Below are 24,227 nucleotides of genomic sequence, written 5' to 3' on the forward strand. Positions count from 1 at the left end.
CATATTCATTGATTGAGCAGGAGAGAGAGAGAGAGAGAGAGAGAGAGAGAGAGAGAGAGCTTCCTACTTCGATGTATAATATATCATTTCACAGAAGGAAAGAAAATTGATCACTGATATAAATGTAAGCTTACAAGCAATAGAAATGTCCACCTATTTAAAAATTTGTGATTGACAATATATTGGAAACTTACAGGAGTTGATGCTTATAATTGTATTCCTTACAATTTTAAAAAAAAAAATATTAGTTTGAACTGTGCATGTAACTTAAGGATGATCTCCCTCATGCATAGCTCTTATCCTTGGACGAATTTGGCTCCACTTTTTTGGCACGCTAGTTTTGGCTATATTTAGCTCTAAAACTTCATAGTTATTTCGGATTTCAAACATTTCGGTTGAGCATCACTGAAGAGACATTATTTGTCGAAATGCGCATCTGGTGCATCAAAATTGGTACCGTATAAGTTTTACATTATGACCCCTGGGTCGAGGCCTCTGCTGGTGGACTGTTAGTCCCCGAGGGTCTCTACAACCCAGTAGCTAAGTACTTCGTTACTAGCTTGAAAATACGGATGTATATTTAATTGCCGTGATAAAATTTAGAAATTCATTTCAAAATTAAGGATCATCTCCCTCACGCATAGCTCTTATCCTTAGACGAATTTGACTCCACTTTTTGGCACACTGTTTTTCCCTATAATAGCTCTAAAACTTCATTGTTATTTCGGATTTCAAACATTTCGGATGAGCATCACTGAAGAAACATTATTTGTCAAAATGCGCATCTGGTGCATCAAAATTGGTACCGTATAAGTTTTACATTATGACCCCTGGGTCGAGGCCTCTGCTGGTGGACTGTTAGTCCCCGAGGGTCTCTACAGCCCAGTAGCTAAGTACTTCGTTACTAGCTTGAAAATACGGATGTATATTTAATTGCCGTGATAAAATTTAGAAATTCATTTCAAAATTAAGGATCATCTCCCTCACGCATAGCTCTTATCCTTAGACGAATTTGACTCCACTTTTTGGCACACTGTTTTTCCCTATAATAGCTCTAAAACTTCATTGTTATTTCGGATTTCAAACATTTCGGATGAGCATCACTGAAGAAACATTATTTGTCGAAATGCGCATCTGGTGCATCAAAATTAGTACCCTATAAATTTTACATACAAGAGGCCCATGGGCCACACCGCTCACCTGAGTCACCTTGGCCCACATTTGAAACTTCTCCATAGATAACCCTGTAAAACTTTGATTCTCTATTGTAACCCCAACCTATCCCCAGGGGCCATGAGTTTTGTACACCCGAATCTGTACTGTATCAGGAAGCTGTCATGTATATGCTAACAGGAAAGACATTCCTAACCACATATTTGCTTTTATGAATAAAGTATTACTTACTGATATCGTAATTGACAGTCTTTAACAACAGAAATCCTTGATTAACAATTAAATCAATATTAATATATCATGTATTTTAAGTTACCAGCTGCTAAGAGAGTGGCCATTGAGGTTTAATCTATTACGTCACACCGTCTATTCCGGTTTATTTCATCAGCAGCACTGTAAGCATGACAAGTCACGAACAGTTAAGTTTAGAGCCCGTTCTTTCGGAAGAAGAAATTGAGAAAAGAAGACGTTCGGTCGAGTCGAAGACAAGGCAGACGGTAAACGTTCTTCATACATATGTCTTGAACCTCAACTTGTCATTACGCAAATGATGGATCCAAAGTTTACGTAGTCTTTTCTTTTCAAATGATTTGGTTGAGTTGTGAATTTCGAAAAAAAACAACCAAAAATCCCAACCCTTTATTCACATCTTCCCTTCGCATTAGTGTAATTACCTGCTTGCCAGGAAGGTATCAACATATTTATTCGTAAAATCTACAACATGCGCAACTTTGATGACCTCACAGGTGTTTAAGTTCAGGACCCAATTTTTTTGTTGAAAATATTTCTAATGCATGTCAACATCTTGCATACCCATAAAGTCCAAAATACATGTAATTCAAAAAAAGTCCTTTTAAAATAAAATACCCTCACTGGTTATCATAAGTTCTGTTATAATAACCAGTGAGGGTATTTTTTTCAAAGGACTTATTTTGAATTATTTTGGGACTTTATGGGTATGCAAGATGTTGTTGACATGCATTAGAAATATTTTCAAGAAAAAAAATAATTAAATCAACTCATGTAGCTTATTCGTACGGGGGGGGGGGGGGGGTCCTGAACGCAAGCACCTGTGGATGATCTTAGAATCTCATCAAAACCGGAAAAGACGATGTGACGTCAAAATTATTGATTTTTGTGGTCTTGACTACAAAAGAGTTACACATTATGGCAGCCTCTATAGATCGCCTCAATTTCAATTTTTGACGTCTTCAAATAAGTACTGAAGCTTATCTAGGCCATATATCACCAGAAATGTATGACAAATATTTATCATATGATTAGTCCTATCATTTATCATGTAAAAATCGTTTGGGTTGCCTTTCCCTTTAACTTATATGGCTCAATAATTCTCCAGAAGATTTTTAAAGATGCTCTATATATACTTTTATGTAATGTTATCAGGAAGCTTTCATGTAAATTTCTACTTTTCTAATCCAGTGGTTCTCGAGGAGAATATTTTTAAAGAGTTTCACTGTATATTTGTATGTAAAAATTTGATCCCCTACTGTGACCCTATTTTATCCCTAGGGGTCATGATTTTAGGAAACTTAAATCTGCATTGTGTCAGGAAACTTTCATCTAAATTTCTACTTTCCTTGCCTAGTGGTTCTTGAGAATAAGATTTTAAAAGACTTTCCGATATATTTGTCTGTAAAACTTTAATCCCCTATTGTGGTACCATCCTACCACCGGGGGCCATGATCTGAACAAACTTGAATCTGCACTATATCAGGAAGCTTTCATGCAAATTTAAACTTCTTTGGCCCATTGGTTCCTATGAAGACCATTTTTAAAGATTATTTTTTCTATTTATATATGTATAAGACTCTGATTGTGGCCCCATCCAAGCCCCAGGGGTCATGATTTCAACAACGTTTAATATATACTTTGTTAGGAAGTTTTCATGTAAATCTTCGCTTTTCTGGCTAAGATTTTTAAAAATGTTCTCTATATACTTGTATCTAATAATATCAGGAAGCTTTCATGTAAATATGTACTTTCCAAGTCCAGTGGTTCTCGAGGAGAAGACTTTTAAAGAGGTTCCCTATTCATTTGCATGTAAACCGTCAATCCCCTATTCTGGCTCCATCTTACCCCCAGGGGTCATAACTTGAACAATATTGAGTCTACACTATGTCAGGAAGCTTTCAAGTTAATTTCTACTTTCCTGGACCAGTAGTTCTTGAGAAGATCTTAAAAGATTTCCCCTATGTATTTGTATGCAACACTTTGATCCCCTATAGTTGTCCCATCTTATTGGGGGTATGCTTTTAACAAACGTGAATATGCACTACGTCAGAAGGCTTAAATGTAAATCTCAACTCTTCTGGCCCAGTAATTCTTAAGAAGATTTTCAAAGATGTGTCCTTATATATTTGTAGGTAAAACTTTGATCACTAATTGTGACGTGATCCTATCCCCGGATGTGATAATTTTAAGAAACGTGAATCTACACATATAAGGAAGCTTTCATGTAAATTTCAGCTCTTCTAGCCCAGTGATTCTTGAGAAGAATATTTTTAAATGACCCCACCCTATTTTTCATTTTTGTGATTATCTCCCCTTTGAAAAGAGGATGGCCCTTCAGAAACTTGAAAGCCCTACACCTAAGTATGCTTTTGGAAAAGTTTGGTTATAATTGGCCCAGTGGTTCCGGAGAAGTAATCAAAATGTGAAAAGTTTACAGACAGACAGGTGGACAGACGCCGGACAGACGGCGGACAACAGAAAATCAGAAAAGCTCACTTGAGCTTTCAGCTCAGGTGAGCTAAAATTATTGGGAAAGGTTTATACTTATATTTCAATATATTTGTAGCATCGCTCTTGTTTAGTCCAAGATATCAGACTTAGGCATTTTATTTATCTGGGGTTTTATGTAAACTAAAATATATTTAGTATCAAATAGACAATAAATAAATATTTCGCCAGAAGACGTATAGAAGGACATAGTTCTAGTTCATAACGCTTTATAATTGTGATTATCTCACCAAACTTTCATATGAACAAAGGGTCTTAGCTTAAAAATCTAGATTTCCTCAAAATGTACCAAGTTCAACAACCTGTATTTTTTTCAAAAAGAGAAGAAAATCAAAATCCTTCCCCAGATGTGCATCTTCAATACCCATACAAACACTCCACAAAATAAGATGGTCCTCACTTGAAAACTGTGGGAGGAGTTGGGCGGACAAATTATGTACCCTCCATTGAATATTAATTTCCAAATAGACCAAGTTCAACAACCGTTAATTTTCTCAAAAATTGTAGAAAATCAAAATTCATCCCACATGCACATCTTCAGTACCTATACAAACACTCCACAAAATAAGAAGGTCCTCACTTGAAAACTGTGGGAGGAGTTGGGTGGACAAATTATGTACCATCCATAGAATAGACTAAGTTCAACAACCTGTAATTTTCTCAAAAATTGTAGAAAATCAAAATCGATCCCACATGCACATCTTCAATACACATACAAACACTCCACAAAACAAGAGATGTTTGTAAAACATATATGCCCCCCATGGTGCAAAATTGAAAAGGGTTATACACACACACACACCATTTAATTGATAGTAGTATAATCAATTCAAAATATTGAGCAGACAATATCTTCCTATGTAAAGAGTGAATTGACCATGTGACATAAAAATCAATAGGGGTCATCTACTCCTTATGCTGTACCAGTGTACCAAGTTTGGTATCAATCAAGCAAATAATTCTTAAAATATAGGAGACAATATATTACTATGTCCAGTTCAACAATTGACTTTTGACTTCAAAATCAATATGGGTCATCTTCTCATGAAGATGTACCAGTGTACTAAGTTTGACGTCTGTCAAGCAAAAGGGTTATCAAGATATTGAGTGAACAGTATATCACTATGTTCAGTTTGACCTTTGACCATGTGACCTCAAAATGAATAGGAGTCATCTCCTCCTGAATATACACCACAGTACCAAGTTTCATGTCTGTCAAGCAAAGGGTTCTCAAGATATTGAACGGACAGTATATTCCTATTTCCAGTTTGACCCTTGCCCTTTGACCATGTGACCTCAAAATCAATAGGGGCATCTTCTCCTGAAGACGTACCAGTGTACCAAGTTTGATGTCTGTCAAGCAAAGGGCTCTCAAGATATTGAGCAGACAGTAGATTCTAATGTCCAGTTTGACCCTTGACCTTTGATCATGTGACCTCAAATTCAATAGGAGTCATCTTCTCCTGAAGATATACCAGTGTACTAAGTTTGATGTCTGTCAAGCAAAGGGTTCTCAAGATATTGAGCGGACATTATATTCTTATGTCCAGTTTGATCATTGACCTTTGATCATGCAAGGTAAAGATAACGAACAGTGATCAATCTCACAACTCCTTTAAGCAATACAAAATAGATAGTTGGGCAAACACGGACCCCCGGACACAACAGAGGTGGGATCAGGTGCCTAGGAGGAGTAAGCATCCCCTGTTGACCGGTCACACCTGCCTTGAGCCCTATATCCTGTTTGACCCTTGACCTTTGACCATGTGACCTCAAAATCAATAGGGGTCATCTTCTTCTGAGGATGTAGTGGTTTACTAAGTTTGATGTTTGTCAAGCAAAGGGTTCTCTAGACATTGAATGATCAGTATATTCCTATGCCCAATTTGACCCTTGACATTTGACCATATGACATCAAAATCAATAGGGGTAATCTACTCCTTAGGATATACCAGTGTGCTAAGTTTGATGTTTTTCAAGCAAAGGGTTCTTAAGATATTGAGCGGACATTATATTCCTATGTCCAGAGTAGATTGACCCTTGACCTTTGACCTGCAAAACAATAGGGGTCCTTTTCTACTCATAGCCAACCCACATATGAAATATCATTATCAGCAAGTGAATGGTTCTCAAGATATTGAGCGGACACCATGTGGTCTACCGACCGACCGACCGACAGGTGCAAACCAATATGCCCCTCTTCTTTGAAGGGGGGCATAATAAGAAGGCTCTCACTTGAAAACTGTGGGAGGAGTAGGGCGGACAAATTATGTACCCTCCATATAATAATTATTTCCAAATAAAGGGGCAAAACTCCTGGAAAAAAGGTCGAAATGGATCAAAATTGCAGTATGATCTAGAGTGACCCACAAAGAAGCTACACAGCAAGTGTCAGCATGATATATGAAAGGGAAATGAAATTATAAAAAGAAAACCCCGAACGGAGGGACGGACGCACGTACAGACATCGCTGTACCATAATACGTCCCGTCAAAAGACGGGCGTATAAAAACCAAATTTACGCAGAATAAGGTCTTAGTTTAATCTCAGTTATTTGCAAATCATGTCACACAAAAAGAAAAAAATGAAACTTTTCAAACATGATCCCTTATCAATCTAATGCATTATCTCTATTGAAATGTGAAGTGTTCTAATTCAAAAATGAAACTTTTTTTTCCCAAAATATCGTTGATATCTATGGACTTTTTGACTCACGTATCACCAATTCATTTCACTCTGAATATTATTTAAAGTTACAAAATTTGCTACAGTTGAACAGCTACTACTGATATGTATCAATGAAATAGTTTTCATAAAAAAATATATTGATATTCCGCATTTTGGAAGTAGAAAACCCCATATATGAGCAAAACTTCTTGCATTCCGTAGCTCAGTTTTTGTTACTGGATAATCAGTAAAGTGTCTAATAATTTAAGAGTCAAATGAAATAACACAACACGTTTTAAGTAAACATGTCACTTATTATCATGATCAAACAAATGACGTAATAACCCATGTTTAATCAAAATAACATTCGTTTATTAATGATTAGTTTGCAAATGAGCAAATAAACATGAGAATTACACAAATTGACCCCGGCAAATATACACTTAAAATAGTATTAATAATTAATTTGAAACTGAGGTAAACACTAAATACGGAAAAGAAACAAACATATCCGGGATGTACTTATACGGAACGAATGAAAAACGCCTAATCGATACCATTGTGATCAGTTTTGAACACGACGCAGATTTCAGGATGTTTCATTGAAACTGCAAAATTGTCAGAATTTGAAATTATTATGGCTGTTTGAAATTCCATCTTCTTATAAAAATATTTATATTCATATTTCTAAATGAGTAATACTGAAAAAGATCAATTACCTGAGAACACCACCATCGGCTCCTCTGTATTACCTATAAGAAGAGACACATGTTTATGCAATATTAAGGCAATGAAAAATTAGCTTTATTTTAAAAGAAGATAAAAAAGAAACCATTGCGGATGAAAGTTGTTACATATACAACACAAAATCACGATTTTGTTTTAAAGCATATTTGTACATAGTATGACAAGGATTGTACCCGGTTTATCCCTTCTCATCCATTTCTTTATTTTATTAATACATATCATGGCAAGGATTGTATCTGGTTTATCCCTTCTCATCCATTTCTTTATTTTATTAATACATATCATGACAATGATTGTATCTGGTTTATCCCTTCTCATCCATTTCTTTATTTTATTAATACATATCATGACAAGGATTGTATCTGGTTTATCCCTTCTCATCCACTTCTTTATTTTATTAATACATATCATGGCAATGATTGTACCCGGTTTATCCCTTCTCATCCACTTCTTTATTTTATTAATACATATCATGGCAATGATTGTACCCGGTTTATCCCTTCTCATCCACTTCTTTATTTTATTAATACATATCATGACAATGATTGTACCTGTTCTCATCCATTTCTTTCTCTTATTAATACATAGTATCACAATGATTGTACCTGTTCTCTTCCATTTCTTTCTCCTTTTCCAGACAACGAATCCTATTACAATTCCAATGATGACATGAAAAGCTAGCAGTACTCCAACAATCGCCCCAACAGGCACGGCGTTTGTAGGTAGCGTTGTAGAGTCGTATGTCTCTGTTGTGTTAGAGAAGGTCGTCCCGAAGCTTGTCGTAGGGCTTCCCCAGGTGTCCTCTGTAGTGAACTCCCGTGTTCTATCATAATTGTAATATATATTAAGTATAAAACAAATATATCAAATGTATCACGCTATTAATCCATGTTCATAACTTACTTATTTGGACAAGACGGGTCAGCAAGATAGCATTTGTAGTCTGTGTTGATTCTCAGGCAGGCGGGATCTAAATAAATTGGAATGGTGTAAATATTCTAAAATACTTCTTGATATCTTATCGCGTTGTTGATTGTAAAAACATGAAGATCGTGTTGAATTACACATATTTTCTTACATTTGTATATTGTACCGATCCTGATATGCGTCTCTGGACAGCCGTCAACAAACCCTGTACAATTTCTTTTAAAAAGTTCTCTTTCGCTGACTTCTAAACAATTACCTAATGAGTGAAAGTAAATCAGAAATTCAAACGGAGTTATGATAACAACGGGCATTATACAGTATAACTTAACCTATGATAACAACGGGCATTATACAGTATAACTTAACCTATGATAACAACGGGCATTATACAGTATAACTTAACCTATGATAACAACGGGCATTATACAGTATAACTTAACCTATGATAACAACGGGCATTATACAGTATAACTTAACCTATGATAACAACGGGCATTATACAGTATAACTTAACCTATCCTTTTGTTTAACATAACCTTGCTGCTTCATCTGTATTTCTGTTAATGACGATAAACCGAAAATGCAAAATAAACAATGGAGAATTGAAAATCCCCTATTGAAGTTAGGATACGAATTTCTTAAATATAGAATGCAATTATCAAGAATTAAGAGACAAAAGAACACATAATTCTGAACTTATGATTTCATTATCAAAAACTGTTTGATTGCTTGAATTGTTTTGGCTGGACGCCGTACCGGTGTTATATAATGATACTTCCCCCGGAAGAGTAACTATATAGTGATACTTTCCCAATGAGAATGGCTATATAGTGAGACTTTCTCAGGAAGAATGGCTATATAGTGAGACTTTCCCGGGGAGAATGGCTATATAGTGAGACTTTCTCAGGAAGAATGGCTATATCGTGAGACTTCCCCTGGTGAATTCATGGTCATGATTTTGTTTACAAATTACCTGGTTTTGGAGATACATTTATCTCTGAATGTGTCATTCCAGAAAACAATATTTTGTGACAAGATGTTTTTAATTCATGTTCCATGTTATAGAATCTTTTAACACAAATTTCTACAAGGAAACCTATCCCAGCACTCCTGTGCGGTATAATTCAAATATTAGAGTGGGTATGAAAACACTGTTTATCAAAAGCTGACATAAAAAAGGTGTAAAACTCGTTGACGATTTCCTAGATGACAAAGGGAATCTCTTATCACATAACCTTTTTCAACAAAAAAATTGATATCCAAGTTTGTATATTACAATATAACAGTGTATTGAGTGCAATACCAACTCATCTGAAATTATTTGAAAACAAAGATTCAATCAATAAACCTTTTACACCTTATATTCAATTATATCATAAACCTTTGATTTTGCAAACTAAATGTACTAAATCTGTTTACAAACAGTTAAATGTAAACCATGATATACCTACTTATGTCTCCAAGTGGAACTTAGAGCTGGTAGCTTTAATATTGAATATACATGTGTGTTAAGGATATTGTTACTGTATGTTTTAAGACTATCAAGGATTCTACTATCTAATGGTTACAATATAGATAAAAAAAAATCAATTCTGTATCTTTTGATTGCTGTGCCTTTTGTGATGATGAAGTTGAAACAATTTAACATGTTTTCATTGGAAGTGAAAATGTATCTATATTATGGAGCAATCTGAGCATGCACATTTATCAAACAACTTGCCAAGATTCTTGGAATTCTTGTTCTATCTATAGCACAAATACAAGGTTGAAAAATGTATTGCGTATCAGAATTTAGAAATACAAAAATTTGAAAATGCTTGGCACGTATGGAAAACATTTTTCGACAACATAAAAAATCATGAGTGTGCTATTTTAAGCAATATTTGTTTTACTTTTGAGGCCACATGTCCTTTTATTTATTTACTTCGTATTGTTTAAGTTTTTCTTCTACAATTACAGTAAAGACGCAAGCACTTACCAACAAAAGTATAAGTGTGAGTATGAAAGTGTGTAAAAGTGGTTAGAAAAAAAATGTCAAGTGTTCTTTTGTCTTATGTCAATATTTGTGAAATAAAGAAATAATAAATTATGGAAAAAAGATGTTATTCAAGTGTTTTACACGTAAACACTATATACCAACTTTGGCCCCGTCCTGGGATCAGAACCCCTACCCCGGGGATCATGAAATTTACAATATTTGAAGAGGCCTTCCTGCTTTACATCACCATACATTTTGTTTTTCTTACACAGGTGCTGTTTATAAAGAATATGTTTTTAATTGGACAGTGTTTTCCTCGCCCTAACGTCCAAGGGGGGGGGGGGGGGGGGGGGGGGCGTGCAGGAGTTCTGAAATTAACAATTTTCGTCCCTTGTCCCAAAGATACTTCATACCAAATTTGAAAAGAATTCCAATGGTAGTTATCAAAAAGTTAAAAATGTTCAATTGTTAACCACGACGATGGACGTCAATCAATTGCAATAGGTCACCTGGATTTACTCAGGTGACTTAAAAAGTAGGTCCAACTCCAAGGTCAAAAGTTGAAACTTCTCGGAATAACAAGGTTTTGTCATAAAGAATCGATATTAATACAAAACATGAAAGTTCAACCGTAAGCAATTCAGGAGATAATGAATAGGTCAGGTTTTTAAAAAGTAGGTTGATCTTCAAGGTCAGGGTTACAAGTTTCAATTTATCAATGAATAATAAGGTTTTGTCATAAAGAATCTCGTGCAAAATATGAAATCCCTACCTAGAACAGTTTTAGATATATCTAGTAGGTTATGTTTGCCATATGAAGTATTTTATACAAATTATGGAAAAAAAAGAACTTAGGAAATATTGAATAAGTCATTTTTTTAAACGTAGGTCAATTTTCCAGGACAAGGTCACAAGATCACACATCATTGCATCATATGAAAGGAGGTATGTATGCTGTAAGAGTGTATATACAGAATATGAATGTCCGGGCTTATATACTCCAAGAAATATCTTCAAAGATTTTTCCTACAGGTGTCAGAAAGCTTTCCGGTAAGTTTCTGGTTCTTCAATAGAAGATTTTTAAATGTTCCCACCTAGTTTTGTCTTTTTGTGATTATTCCCACCTTTGAAAAAAGAATGACACTTTATTTGAACAAGCTTGAATTCCCTTCACTCAAGGATGCTATATATCAAATTTGATTGCAATTGGTCCAGTAGTTCTGGAGAAGAAACTCTTCCTATATTTTACATGCATCATGACATGTGAAACATTGATCCTCTATCACTTATTGTGCCCCACCCTACTACTGGGGGCCATGATCTGAGCAAACTTGAATCTACTCTATATCAGTAAGTTTCCATGCATTGTACTTCAAAGTGGTTCTTAAGATTTTTAAATGGCCCCTTCATATATTTGTATTTTGATTTTATCCCCTTTCAAGGAGACATGTCCTTCAAACTTGAATATCCTTTACCCAACACTGATTTGTAACAAATTTGATGGAAAATTCAGAAAAAAATCGAAAATGTTAAAAGTTCACAGACATACAGACAAACAGACAATGAAGATATAATCAGATGAGCTAGAAAATGGGTTGGTGTGATTGGTGATTAAAACATGCGGTAGATACAGCGGGGGTTAGGGGGTTAAAGGATCCCTCAAGACCCCCATCCACCCTGGGATTAACATGAGGCCCATGGGCCACATCGCTCACCTGAATCACCTTGGCCCTGAAGACTTTCCATATATATATTTGCATGTAAAACGTTAGTCCCTATTGTGGCCCCAACCTACCCCAAGAGATCATGATTTCTACAAACTTGAATCTGCACTATGTCAGAATGCTTTCATGTAAATGCCAATTTCTTTGGCCCAATGGTTGTTGAGAAGAAGATTTTTAAAGATTTTCTCTATATCTTTCGATTTAAAACTTTGATCCCCTATTGTGGCCCCAACCTATCCCCCGAGGCCATGATTTAAACAAATTTGAATATACACCATGTCAAGTTTTATGTAAATCTCAGCTCTTCTGGCTCGTTGATTCTTGATTTTTAAAGATATTCTTTATATATTTCTATGTAAAACTTTGATCCCCTATTGTGGCCCCAACCTACCCCGGGGCGATGATTTGAACAAATTTCAATTTGCACTTTGTCTGGAAGTTTTCATGTAAATCTTAGCTCTTCTGCCTCATCGGTTCTTGAGAATAAGATTTTAAAAGATTTTCCTTTTTGTGGTCCCATCCTACCCCTGGGGACATGATTTCAACAAACTTGAATCTGCACTTCGTCAGAAAGCTCTTAAGTAAATATCAGCTTTAATGGCTCATTGGTTCTTGAGAAAAAGATTTTTAAATGGCCCTACCCTAATTTTGCATTGATGTGATTATCTCCCCTTTTGAAGGGGGCATTGAACAAACTTGAAAGTCCTTCACCCAAGATTGCTTTTAACTAAGTTTGGGTGAAATTGATCCAGTGGTTCTGGAGAGCCGCTGGCTCAGGTGAGCTAATAATTTTCAAATCTTTATTACAGCTATGTACCCCAAAAAGAGTTGGACCCCGTGGAAAAATTGGGTTACCTGGAAAAAAAACAACAAAAAAACAAATCAAACAAAGATTGTAGATTTGTAGCATTAAGCATTGCTATTGCGGTGCTTAATGATACAACTTGTTGTAATGTACCATTAGAGGTCTGGACTGAAGATTTGTGAATGTATCAGTAAGCGTTGTAACAGCGCTGTAAGGGGAACACTTGCTGATACAATTGTGTCATTAGGGGAGATTGTATCATTAAGCGCAACAAATGAACTCCTTAATGTAGTTTGTATCATTAGGTATACTTGTTTCATTAGCGGTTTCCACAAGGCATTCCGTTAATTACTGCTGCATAATGAATACTAGTATGCTCAGTGTACACATGTATAAAAATCAAATTCAATTAAAGACGCTCTGATAACTTTAACAATATACGTGGACACCTGCAAATCTTCAGGTGGAAAACGTACAAATTAAGTTTTCTATTCATAAGACCCAACTACATGATGTGCAACTTAAACTCTGATATACCTTGTCTATGATAGGCTGTGTATTTGTTTGTGTCGCTCCACAGACCCTGGTTAGATTTAATTCACTGGTACTAACAAATAGTAAGTATTTTCAGATATATCCTTTCCTTATTTCCTTATAACGCTGAATACTTTTCAGGTCTCAGGTTTAAAACAGATATTTATAGATAAATTACCTCTTTGTCTGATCCCCATAATTCCACCATAACAAAACTCCACGAGGGCAGTCTTATTGACGTTAGGGACACAGATGTACTGATCATTCCCATACTGATCCCGACTACAGTTCAGTCTGGACGACGCTTCAGCAAATCCTGTAGAATTCCCAGGACAGGACTCAACAATGCCACTCATAGCTAAAATCATAGATAATAAGTTGATGCAGTAACTGTAAGTTACAATCTTCAATAGATGGATAAATATATGGATGTATGAACAGATGGATGGATGTACATAAATACGTACATATTTGTACATATGTATCGATGTAGAGTATGCATGCGTGCATGGATTGGTGAATGGATTGATGAATGTATCTATGGGGTGTTGCTAAAACGCGGAACAGAAAACGGAACGAAAAACATAAAATATCCTGTGCAATAATGTTATGAGGAGGTCAGCATTTTGTAAAATCAAGAGGCTTATTATGAACAATTGAAGCAGAGAGAACAGGAAATCATCATGAGAACCCACCATGTCATATCAATGCCTCATACGAATGAAAAGGACTTTAAGAAAGGATTTTATGAGCCTACCTAATGAATAAAAGACACACCTCCACCAAAAAACAACATTGTAAAAGATAAGATATGTTTTGAACAATTTTCCCCAAACATAGCCTTTTTAAACCGAACGTGTGCTTTTAATCGAACTAGATATGTTTAAGATAGCTGAGTTTGAATTTAGTTCTACACCTGGTACAATATATATATATATATATATATATATATATATGCCGAATCAACTTCTAATATAAATATACATATATATGTGACGTGTAACCGAGCGGATTTACCAAAATTATTCAAATACAATAAATAATAATACACTAAAGTAAAACTATTTTCCACATTTTAAACTGAGCTAACTGCTCAAAAAAAAATGATTTGTTCTGATTCGTGGGATAAGCCCAGATCACTTCTGAGAACCGTTAAAGAGACAAAAATAATAAAACAATCAATTACAACTTTGAGACGGAGCAATGATTCTTAGCTAATAAAAAACTCAAAATGGGATGGGAAAACTTGTTGATTCAGATGCTGGCTCACTTAACTAAGTATGTATCTTTTATTATAAAGATTGTCCTTATTATTAGGGAGATAGGGAAGGAAAAGCTTGTTCAGCCACGTCTAATCCCTGTCTAACCTAAGGTGTTTTCAGCTTGTCTTCTACCAACGAAGTGAGGAGCTGCAGTGACTGCGCTCTTTATATACTACCTAGACTGATTTTGATTGGCTGATAACCTTTCTTGATTTTCAATGCATAAAAGAGTTCTAACATTTAATCTGAATTTTCTCTGATCATCATCATCATATATATATATATATATATATATATATATATATATATATATAACATCACATCTTAAAGCCAACGAGTTCGGTATGAAAAAAAAAGTTTGCCTCATTTGGAATGAATCTATATGGGAGTTCGTACATTTACCAATATCCTGCGGATTGGTGTTGAAAGTAAAGAGATGCAACGGGAAAGAAAATTTGAGACAGAATGAATGCAAACTAGGGTGAAATTTGAACCCATTGTAAGAGGAATCACCATCTTTATTTCATAATATATGAAATACATAAAGGCTAACACAGAATGTATGCTTGAATAGAATTAAACGTCATCTCATTATTATATACATGGATTTACTTTTAAAATGAAGTGCCAGAAGCCCCCCCCCCCCCCCCCCCCCCCCCCTTTAGTATTGGAGTGCTGCAGTCACTAAGTAAAAATAATAAATGAAATACAATATGTTTAAGCATGGAATAAGATCTTGAATTACGGTTGTTTTATACGTATCACACTCCCTGTACAGACACATATACGATACGGTATTATGTGCAAACACATGTACACGAGCGTTCATGGCTTTTTCCCACGGGGGGTGGCATATAAACACATGTGTTCTTTTTGTTTTCTACCCATAGGTGTCGCTGCTCGCTAACACCTCTGTCATTGCCGAAATTTCAAAATTCTTGTAGAATGCTTTGTAAAGTTTTATACAGACGTTTGACTTAATTTGCTAAATCAATTTATGATGCAACATTTTAAGATAAAGTTGTTTTATAGCTTGGAAACATTTCCCAAATTGTTTTTTTTTTTAATCAAAATTAATGATTTTCCACCGATTTTTGTTTTGCGTTATCATATCTGCATTAATCATTCTAATTCTTAAATTCCGTTCCGTTTCGTTTTCCGTTTAGCGTTTTAGCAACACCCTATGCCTACAGCCCAGGGGCTGTAGCGGTATTTTCTTTAACGTGCCAACGCCTGCCGTTATCCAAAGGGCCTGTGATTCTCACTTCTAAAGGCAGAGGATTTTACAAAGTAGCAATCACTACCTATATTTACGTCTTAGGTATGACACGGCCATGGCAAGAACAGGGCTCTAACTGATAACCTCTGGGTTAAAAAGGAAACACTCTGCCACTGAGTCACCGCGATCAGAATATGTACTATTTCCCTACAGATTCGGTGTTGGAACGGAAAACGGAATTTAAAAGCTAGAATGAATAATGTAGCTGAAATAACAACAATCGGGAAAGAATGCTTTAAAATCTTAGAAATTTGTTTACAAGAGGTAAAACACTTTTATCTTGAAATTCTGCACTATAAAATTATGTTTAAAAGCTAAATCAAATGTACAAAGCGTAGCCTGGTTACGGGAGGTCATGAGTTCGAACGGCCGCGTCAAACCTAAGATTGATGGATTGTACATGCATGTTGTTTAACGTCCCTCTCAGGAGTTTTTCACTCATATGGAGACGTCACCATTGCCTGTGAAGGGCTGCTAAACTTAGGTATAAGATCAGCGCTTATGGCCTTTGAGCAGGAAAATATCGTTATCGTGCCACACCTGCTATGACACGGGACTTCGGTTTTTACGGTGACCGCCCAGTATCCAGACGGTCCGATAATCCGATAGTCCGATAATCCGATAGTTCGACGGGCCGGAATGTTAAAAAGTAAGATGAAATGAACAACTTAATGAGTTTGTATAATTTAATCATTGAAACATATAATAAAAGTGGCCCATGGGTCACATCGCTCACCTGAGTAGCTTAGGCTCATATTTAAAGATTTTTCCTATATATTCGCCTGTAAAACTTTGATTCCTTTGTGACCCCAACCTACTCCCGGGGGCCATATTTTTTTTCTTCAAAATTTCATCTGTACTAGGTCAGGAACCTTTTATGTGAATGTAAACTTTTCTGGCCAAGTGATTTTTCAGACGAAGATTTTTAATGAGTTTCCCTATATAATTGTATTGATTACTGTTCGTTATCTTCACTTTTCATTTAAAATTGATCCCCTGTTGTCACCTCATCTTACCCCCGGGGGCCATGATTTTAACAAACTTGAATCTGCACTATGTGAGGAAGTTTTCATGTAAATCTCAGCTTTTCTGGCTCATTGGTTCTTGAGAAGATTTTTAAAGATTTTCCTAATATATTCCTAATATATTTGTATGTAAAAATCTTATCCCCTATTGTGACCCCATCCAACCCTCGGGGCCATGATTTGAACAAACTTGAATCTGCACTATGTCAGGAAGCTTTCATGTAATTTTCAGATTTTCTGGCTCAGTGGTTCTTTAGAAGAACTTTTTTTAAATGACCCCACCCTATATTTGCATTTTTGTTATTATCTCCCCTTTGAAAGGGGCATGACCCTTCATTTGAACAATCTTGAAAGCCCTTTACCCAAAAATGCTTTTGGCCGAGTTTGGTTAATATTGGCCCAGTGGTTCTTGAGAAGAAGTCGAAAATGTAAAACGTTTACAGACAGACGGACAGACGACGGACAACAGGCGATTAGAAACGATCACTTGAGCTTTCAGCTCAGGTGAGCTAAAATGAATGTTGCTGGGTTTTTTCAGTCAATACGATGATTCAGTCATCTTCGAAGTAGAGTATTCACCTCGTCCTTTGGGTCGGTGAATATTGTACTACTCAGGCGACTTAATCGCTGTGTTGACCTCAAAAAACAGCAATGTTTGTATAATGTTACATTTTTGATCAATTTGTTGGTCACTGGTATCTGTTAATTATATTGCAAAAAAATTGCATAATTAAGGAAATTTGGTTATAATTCTCATTTTTACTAAGAAATCAGAGAAATGAAAAGTTGGAAAGTTACTTTACTCATACCACAGGCATGTGTGTACATACCACGCATTCTGATAAGTTGGGTCTGGTAATAGTGGGGAAATTATGTCCTACAGCGGAAAACCGAAAAGGGGGTCAGTAAAAGTCTTACACACATACAGATATTTACAGTATTAGCTGACATTATCTTAATATACATTAAGAGTTCCTGCGGATTAGTGTTGAACCCCAAGAGATACAGAGGGAAAGAAAGATTGAAACAAAACCAGTGAAAAATATAGTGAAGTTTACGATACATAGTATGAGAAATTAACAGATCTGAAATAGTTAAATGACTAACAGACAATTGATTCTTGAATGGGATCAAAAGGTCATCTAAATATCAAGATACAAGTATTTAGTTTATTAATACACTGCTAGAAGTCTTCCTTGTTTAGGATTGGAGTACCGAAGTCACTAAGCCATTGTTACTTAAATAATAACATATCAAATGCAAGATTTGAGTGTGGAAAGCTTGTATATAGATCTTATGTACATGAGGGGACTTCTCGAAAGAAATTACTTTTATACAGGACCAATTATCCAAAATATGTTATTTCCCCACCAATCAACCTCATAAGTCGTTCTGAATAGTCAGTTTCAACCCCTCTAAGCTTTAGAGATGATCACATGTGAGAATTTAATATGTGTGTCACATATATTAGTATATGTATTCAGAACGACTTATGAGGGTGATCGGTGGGGAATGACATATTTTGGATACATTATTGGTTCTGTGTAAAAGAATTTCTTTCTATAAGGGGGTGGGGTGGGATGGGGGTGGGGTATGTACATAAGATATATACAAGCTTTCCACACTTCAAGTACCTGTGGTTTAACTGACTGACTTAATAAAATCACGAAGTGTCGTTGTTATAGTATCCCGAGGGTCTCTACAGTCCAGTAGCTAAGTACATCGTTACTAGCTTGAAAATACGGATGCATATGTAATTGCTGTTATAAAATTTAGGAATACATTTCAAAATTAAGGATTATCTCCCATGTGTATAGCTCTTATCCTCAGACGAATTTGGCTCCACTTTTTTGGCACTCTGTTTTTCCCTAAAATAGCTCTTAAGGCCTACATTTTTATTGTTATTTCGGATTTTAAACATTTCGGTTGAGCATCACTGAAGATACATTATTTGTCGAAATGCGCATCCGGTGCATCAAAATTGATACCGTATAGGTTTTGCATGATAAACCCTGGGTCGAGGTCTATGCTGGTGAACTCGTAGTCCCCGAGTGTCTCTACAGCCCAGTAGCTAACTACTTCGTTACTAGCTTGAAAATACGGATCCATATTTCATTGCTGTTATAAAGTTAAAAGATTCATTTCAAAATTAAGAATTATCTCCCTCGTACATAGCTTTTATCCTTAGACGAATTCGGATCCACTTTTTTAGCACCCTGTTTCCCCCTACAAATAGCTCTTAGGGCCTACAAGTTCAATGTTATTTCGGATTTAAAAAAATTCGGTTGAGCATCACTGAAGAGACATTATTTGTCGAAATGCGCATCCGGTGCATCAAAATTGGTACCGTATAAGTTTTACATCACACTCCCTGTTGTAAGTAAACACATACACAGTATTATGTGTAAATTAACATGTAACTGTGCATTGATGACGTTTTGCCACCAGAGTGGGGGGGGGTGGGGGGGTGTATAAAGTACACTAGTTCTTTCCATCCTGTACCCATAGGTGTCACTGCTCGCTAACACATCTCAGTTTCAATGCCGATATTTCAAAATTCGTGTTAAACCCTTTATAAATTCTTATACAAACGTTTAACGTTGCTTAATCAATCTGTGATGCAGAATTTTAAGATAAAACTGTTTTACCGCTTGTATAAACATAATAGAGTACTTTCTTCCGATTGTTGGTGTTATCTTAGCTACATTAACCATTCCAATCCTTAGATTCTGTTCCGTTTTCCGTTCCGCGTTTTAGAAACACTCGTATTTATGGATTGAAGAGCCTCGGTCTGTCTGTACGTACGTTGCATAGTGGCACGTTTCGGTATTACCCATGTAGCTTTACTGATGTCTTTCACAATAGTATAGCTCATGTAGATAATCCTTATATTGATTGGCAAAATTGGCTCCATCAATTCCAGCATGCAGATTTTAATTGCATAGGGACCATAGCTTCATGACACTTTTAAATTCGTTAGTATACATGTAAGATATATCTTAAAGAGGATTTTATCTTTGTTAGTCAGATAGTAAGTGACTCGGAGACTTGGCTAGCAAAGGTTTAATTAACCAATTTACATTTGTCATATCATACGCAATTCTTATTACGTGACAGCAAACTAAACTCTGAATTTCTCCATCCAAACTTCTTAATTTCTCTATACCGGCATGTTGTTAATTTCTGTATACATGTATGTTGCTAATTTCTAATTTCTATATAGAGGCATGTTCTTAATTTCTATATACAGGCATATTGTATATTTCTATATACATGTATGTTGTTAATTAATTTATACATGTATGTTGTTAATTAATTTATACATGTATGTTGTTAATTTCTATACTCATGCATATATCTAATTTCTATATAGAGGCATGTTCTTAATTTCTATATACAGGCATGTTAATTAATATATGCATGCATGTTGTTAATTAATGTATACATGCATGTTGTTAATTTCCTTATACATATATGTTGCTAATTTCTATAGACGTGCATATATTTAATTTCTATATACAGGTATGATCTTAATTTCTATATACAGGCACGTTCTCAATTTCTCTATACAGACATGCTGTTAATTAATCTATACATGCATGTTGTTAATTAATCTATGCATGTATGTTGTTAATTAATGTATACATGCATGTTGTTAATTTCCTTATACATATATGTCGCTAATTGCTATAGACGTGCATATATTTAATTTCTATATACAGGTATGATCTTAATTTCTATATACAGGTACGTTCTCAATTTCTCTATACAGGCACGTTCTTAATTTCTATATACATGAATGTTGTCAATTTCTATATGTATGCTGTTAATGTCTATATATACTACTCAACATTTGATAAGGATCACTAGGTTATATGTGTGTAATTTACCACTAACATAACAAAAGACATAAATTTTACTCAGAAACGTGTTTACTCAGGTTATGAATGAAAATTCATGAACGGCATGAACTTTTATCAATACGGAATGCTTGAAATCTGATAACAACACCAAAAGGCATTTCATTACAAAAAGTTAACAGCAAACCAGAGAAAGAATTACACAGTTTTTGGGGAGAGTCCATCATTACACTTAGTCGATGAAGTGTTAATACCGGGTATGGCCTCCCCTTGCATCAATGACGGCTTGACAACGTCAAGCCATGCTGTCAATAAGCACCCGGATGTTTCCAATGGGAAGGTTGTTCCACTCTTCCACGAGGGCGTTTCCGAGCTCTGCCAAAGTCGTGGGTTGTGCTCTACGGCGTGAAAGGGCAACCTGCAGCATGTTCTATACATGCTCAATCGGGTTCAAGTTCGGCGAGCGCGCTGGCCAGTCCATACGGACAATTGTCTCCTGCTGAAGGTACTGCTCCACCACCCTGGCGCGATGAGGACGGGCGTTATCATCCATCAGGATGAACTCATGGCCAACAGCACCAGCGTAGGGTCTGACGCAAACATCGAGGATCTCATCCCGGTACCGCACCCCCGTCATTGTTCCTCTCTCCAGGACGTGAAGATCTGTTCTTCCATCCCTGCTGATTCCACCCCAGACCATGAATGAACCACCACTATAACGGTCATGTTCACTGATGTTGGCATCATGGAAACGTTCACATTGTCCTCGCCACACTCGGTGCCTCCTGCTGTAAAGTCCAAACAATACCTGGACTCATCGGTGAACAGAACTTGAACCCAATCGTTCTGTGTCCAAGTGACATGATCTTCAGCCCAGTCCAATCGTTCCCGTCAGTGTTGAACACTCAGAGGGACTAGAACACATGCCCTTCTCGAGTTGAGACCTGCATTGTGAAGCCGATTCCGTATGGTCTGAGTGAACATACTCACCTCCGAGGCGTTCAGGAGGTCGTTACGTAGGCTGGTTGATGTCCAGAAGGGATGGCGTCGTGCCTGAAGAGCCACAAAATGGTCTGGGCGTTGGGTTGTCGACCTCTGACGACCACCCCCATGTCGGTGTGCTGCTGTACCAAACGTTTGCTGTCGGTTCCAGGCCCTGTTTACAACGCTCTGGCTGACGTTTAGTGCATTTGCAACGTCACGTTGTGAATAGTTAGCGTCAAGCATTCCAATACATCTGCCCAGTTGTTCTGTCGTCAGACGACGCATTACACGTTGAGGGGGCATTGTGTTGATAAACGTAGTGTAAACACTCAAGTGAGTTTGAAATTTTAGAAAGAATCAGACACCGATGCCTGAGTGAAAATCGTGCAATGGTAGCAAAAGCATAAACTGTGATGAGAAACGCATTTCCCATGGCATGAAATGCACGTGCAAGTTTGTTGAAGACGTTTTTGAATTCACTTGGACACAATATTGCCAGTTATGCAGTTATTAATTTTAAAAAATATCTATGATCCTTATCAAATTTTGAGTAATATATATATATATATATATATATATATATATATATATATATATATATAAGTCTCTTTTTGGAAGCAAAATACAGAAAAAATTCTAAACACTTTGTTGAAATATTTCGACCGTGTTACCGGTCTTCTTCAGTCGTGTTTTGCGAAAACACGACTGAAGAAGACCGGTAACACGGTCGAAATATTTCAACAAAGTGTTTAGAGTTTTATATATATATATATGTGTGTGTGTGTGTGTGTGTGTGTGTGTGTGTGTGTGTGCATGTTGTCAATTTCTATTATATATGTATGCTGTTAATTGATATATAGATATATATGCATGTTGTCATTTTATATACAGCCATGCTGTTAATTTCTATACATACATACATGTTGTTGATTTCAAAATGCATGCATGTGGTCAATTATGATAAACATGCATTTTTTTAATTTCTATATACATAAATGTTGTTAATTTCTATATATACATACTTGTCGTTAATTTCACATACAGACATGTTGGTATTTTCTATATACATTTATGTCGTTAATTTCACATACATACATGTTTTTAATTTCTATATGCATACTTGTTATTAATTTCTATACACATGCATCTTGTTAATTTCTATACACATGCATGTTATAAATTTCTATATACATGCATATTGTTATTTTCTATATACATGCATATTGTTATTTTCTATATACGTGCATATTGTTATTTTCTATATACGTGCATGGTGTTAATTTCGATATACATATATACAAGCGTGTGATTCAGATATATCTAATTTGATGTGATACAGACAGTATAATGTAATGTCCAAGTATATATGTATTCCTTTAAGGTAACGGAGCCGAGGCTCCAGAGGGATTGAAGTCAATTACTTCTCGGGAATGGAGAGGTACCATGCTATTGACCCACTCAAAGGTAAGGTTTGCAACAACAGGGAAATAATTCTGGATATACATCAGTGCAGTTCGCGCTTTATGACGTCATAATGAAAAAATGCGTCACGTCATAGTTGAATCGAGGGAAAATGTCATAATATTTACTTGTTATCTACCACCGCTGTCAACAAACTCCCCGTCGAGGCCTCCCCGTCGAGGCCTCATTACGTCACCTACGAATAGACCTCTCCTATGTGACGCAGCACAATATACAGATTTGTATATTGTGAGTCCGCGATTATCACGCAGGCAAATAACACCAAAGAAGTAGTTCGCAATTAAAAGTTTGAAGAAATTGATATTAAGAGCATTAATATAAAAGTATGGAATTTATTTTAAACATAAAATGATCAACAGATCATTAAAAAGTAGGGAGACTGTTCAAATTATTGTGTAAAGTAATGAGCTTGATGTTTACCTTCTTGTTTTAAAAGTTGTTTACGTTTGACATTATGTTTTTTCGTCTTTCTACAGTGACGTCACAGTATACGCGGCCTAAGAAATCGCTATCCCATAATGCCTAAGTGGAAGAGTTTGGTTTGTGAGCAAACGAACTCTGGGTTTGTGAGCAAACGAACTCTGGTGGAAGTTTGCCGCTGTCAAGTGTCAAGTGGCGTATGTGTAACCCTCTTTGACAAAATAATAATAATGTTTCTCAAATGATCATTTATAAATTATTTTCTTTGATATTATGAAAGTCTAAATTTGTGCCGTTACCTATTTTCGATAGTATCCTAATTTCGATAGGTTATTATTTTTAACGATTATTCGATTATCGCAATGTCATTTTTCGGAACGTTTTTCCCAAAATCAGTGTCAGTAACAAGAAGTGTCAGATAGCCAAAAAGATCGAGAATTACGCTTTTCAGAAAGGTAAGACTACAATTCATTATGCATCTATTCTGAAAACGCCATTTTTCCCAATGCCAAAAAAACCCACAATGAAAATCTGATTATTTTCCGTTGAAAGCAGCGTCCTATTCACCTATGCTGTCGTCTGATAATAAACTCAATGTTG

At 35.9% G+C, this 24,227-nt stretch overlaps 2 protein-coding genes across 5 annotated transcripts in view; one reads left to right on the forward strand and one right to left on the reverse strand.

Annotated features, from left to right (window-relative positions):
• Positions 1–24,227, forward strand: part of LOC130053130 (uncharacterized) — a 205,817-nt gene that overhangs the window by 167,080 nt on the left and 14,510 nt on the right. The window lies entirely within an intron of this gene.
• Positions 1–24,227, reverse strand: part of LOC125673557 (uncharacterized) — a 142,389-nt gene that overhangs the window by 88,490 nt on the left and 29,672 nt on the right. Inside the window, exons 2-6 of one of the 4 annotated variants that reach the window (XM_056159776.1) lie at positions 13,494–13,673; positions 8,426–8,530; positions 8,251–8,317; positions 7,953–8,170; positions 7,320–7,352 (exon numbers count right to left, since the gene is read on the reverse strand). In XM_056159776.1, the coding sequence (XP_056015751.1) occupies positions 7,320–7,352; positions 7,953–8,170; positions 8,251–8,317; positions 8,426–8,530; positions 13,494–13,671 (601 nt within the window). In that variant the 5' untranslated portion in view covers positions 13,672–13,673. Of the gene's footprint in view, positions 1–7,319; positions 7,353–7,835; positions 8,171–8,250; positions 8,318–8,425; positions 8,531–13,493; positions 13,674–24,227 lie in introns of all 4 variants that reach the window. The other 3 variants (XM_056159774.1, XM_056159775.1, XM_056159773.1) reach the window with 3 other exon arrangements.

This window comes from Ostrea edulis, chromosome 3 (genome assembly GCF_947568905.1).
Source record: "Ostrea edulis chromosome 3, xbOstEdul1.1, whole genome shotgun sequence".
Lineage (NCBI taxonomy): Eukaryota > Metazoa > Mollusca > Bivalvia > Ostreida > Ostreidae > Ostrea > Ostrea edulis.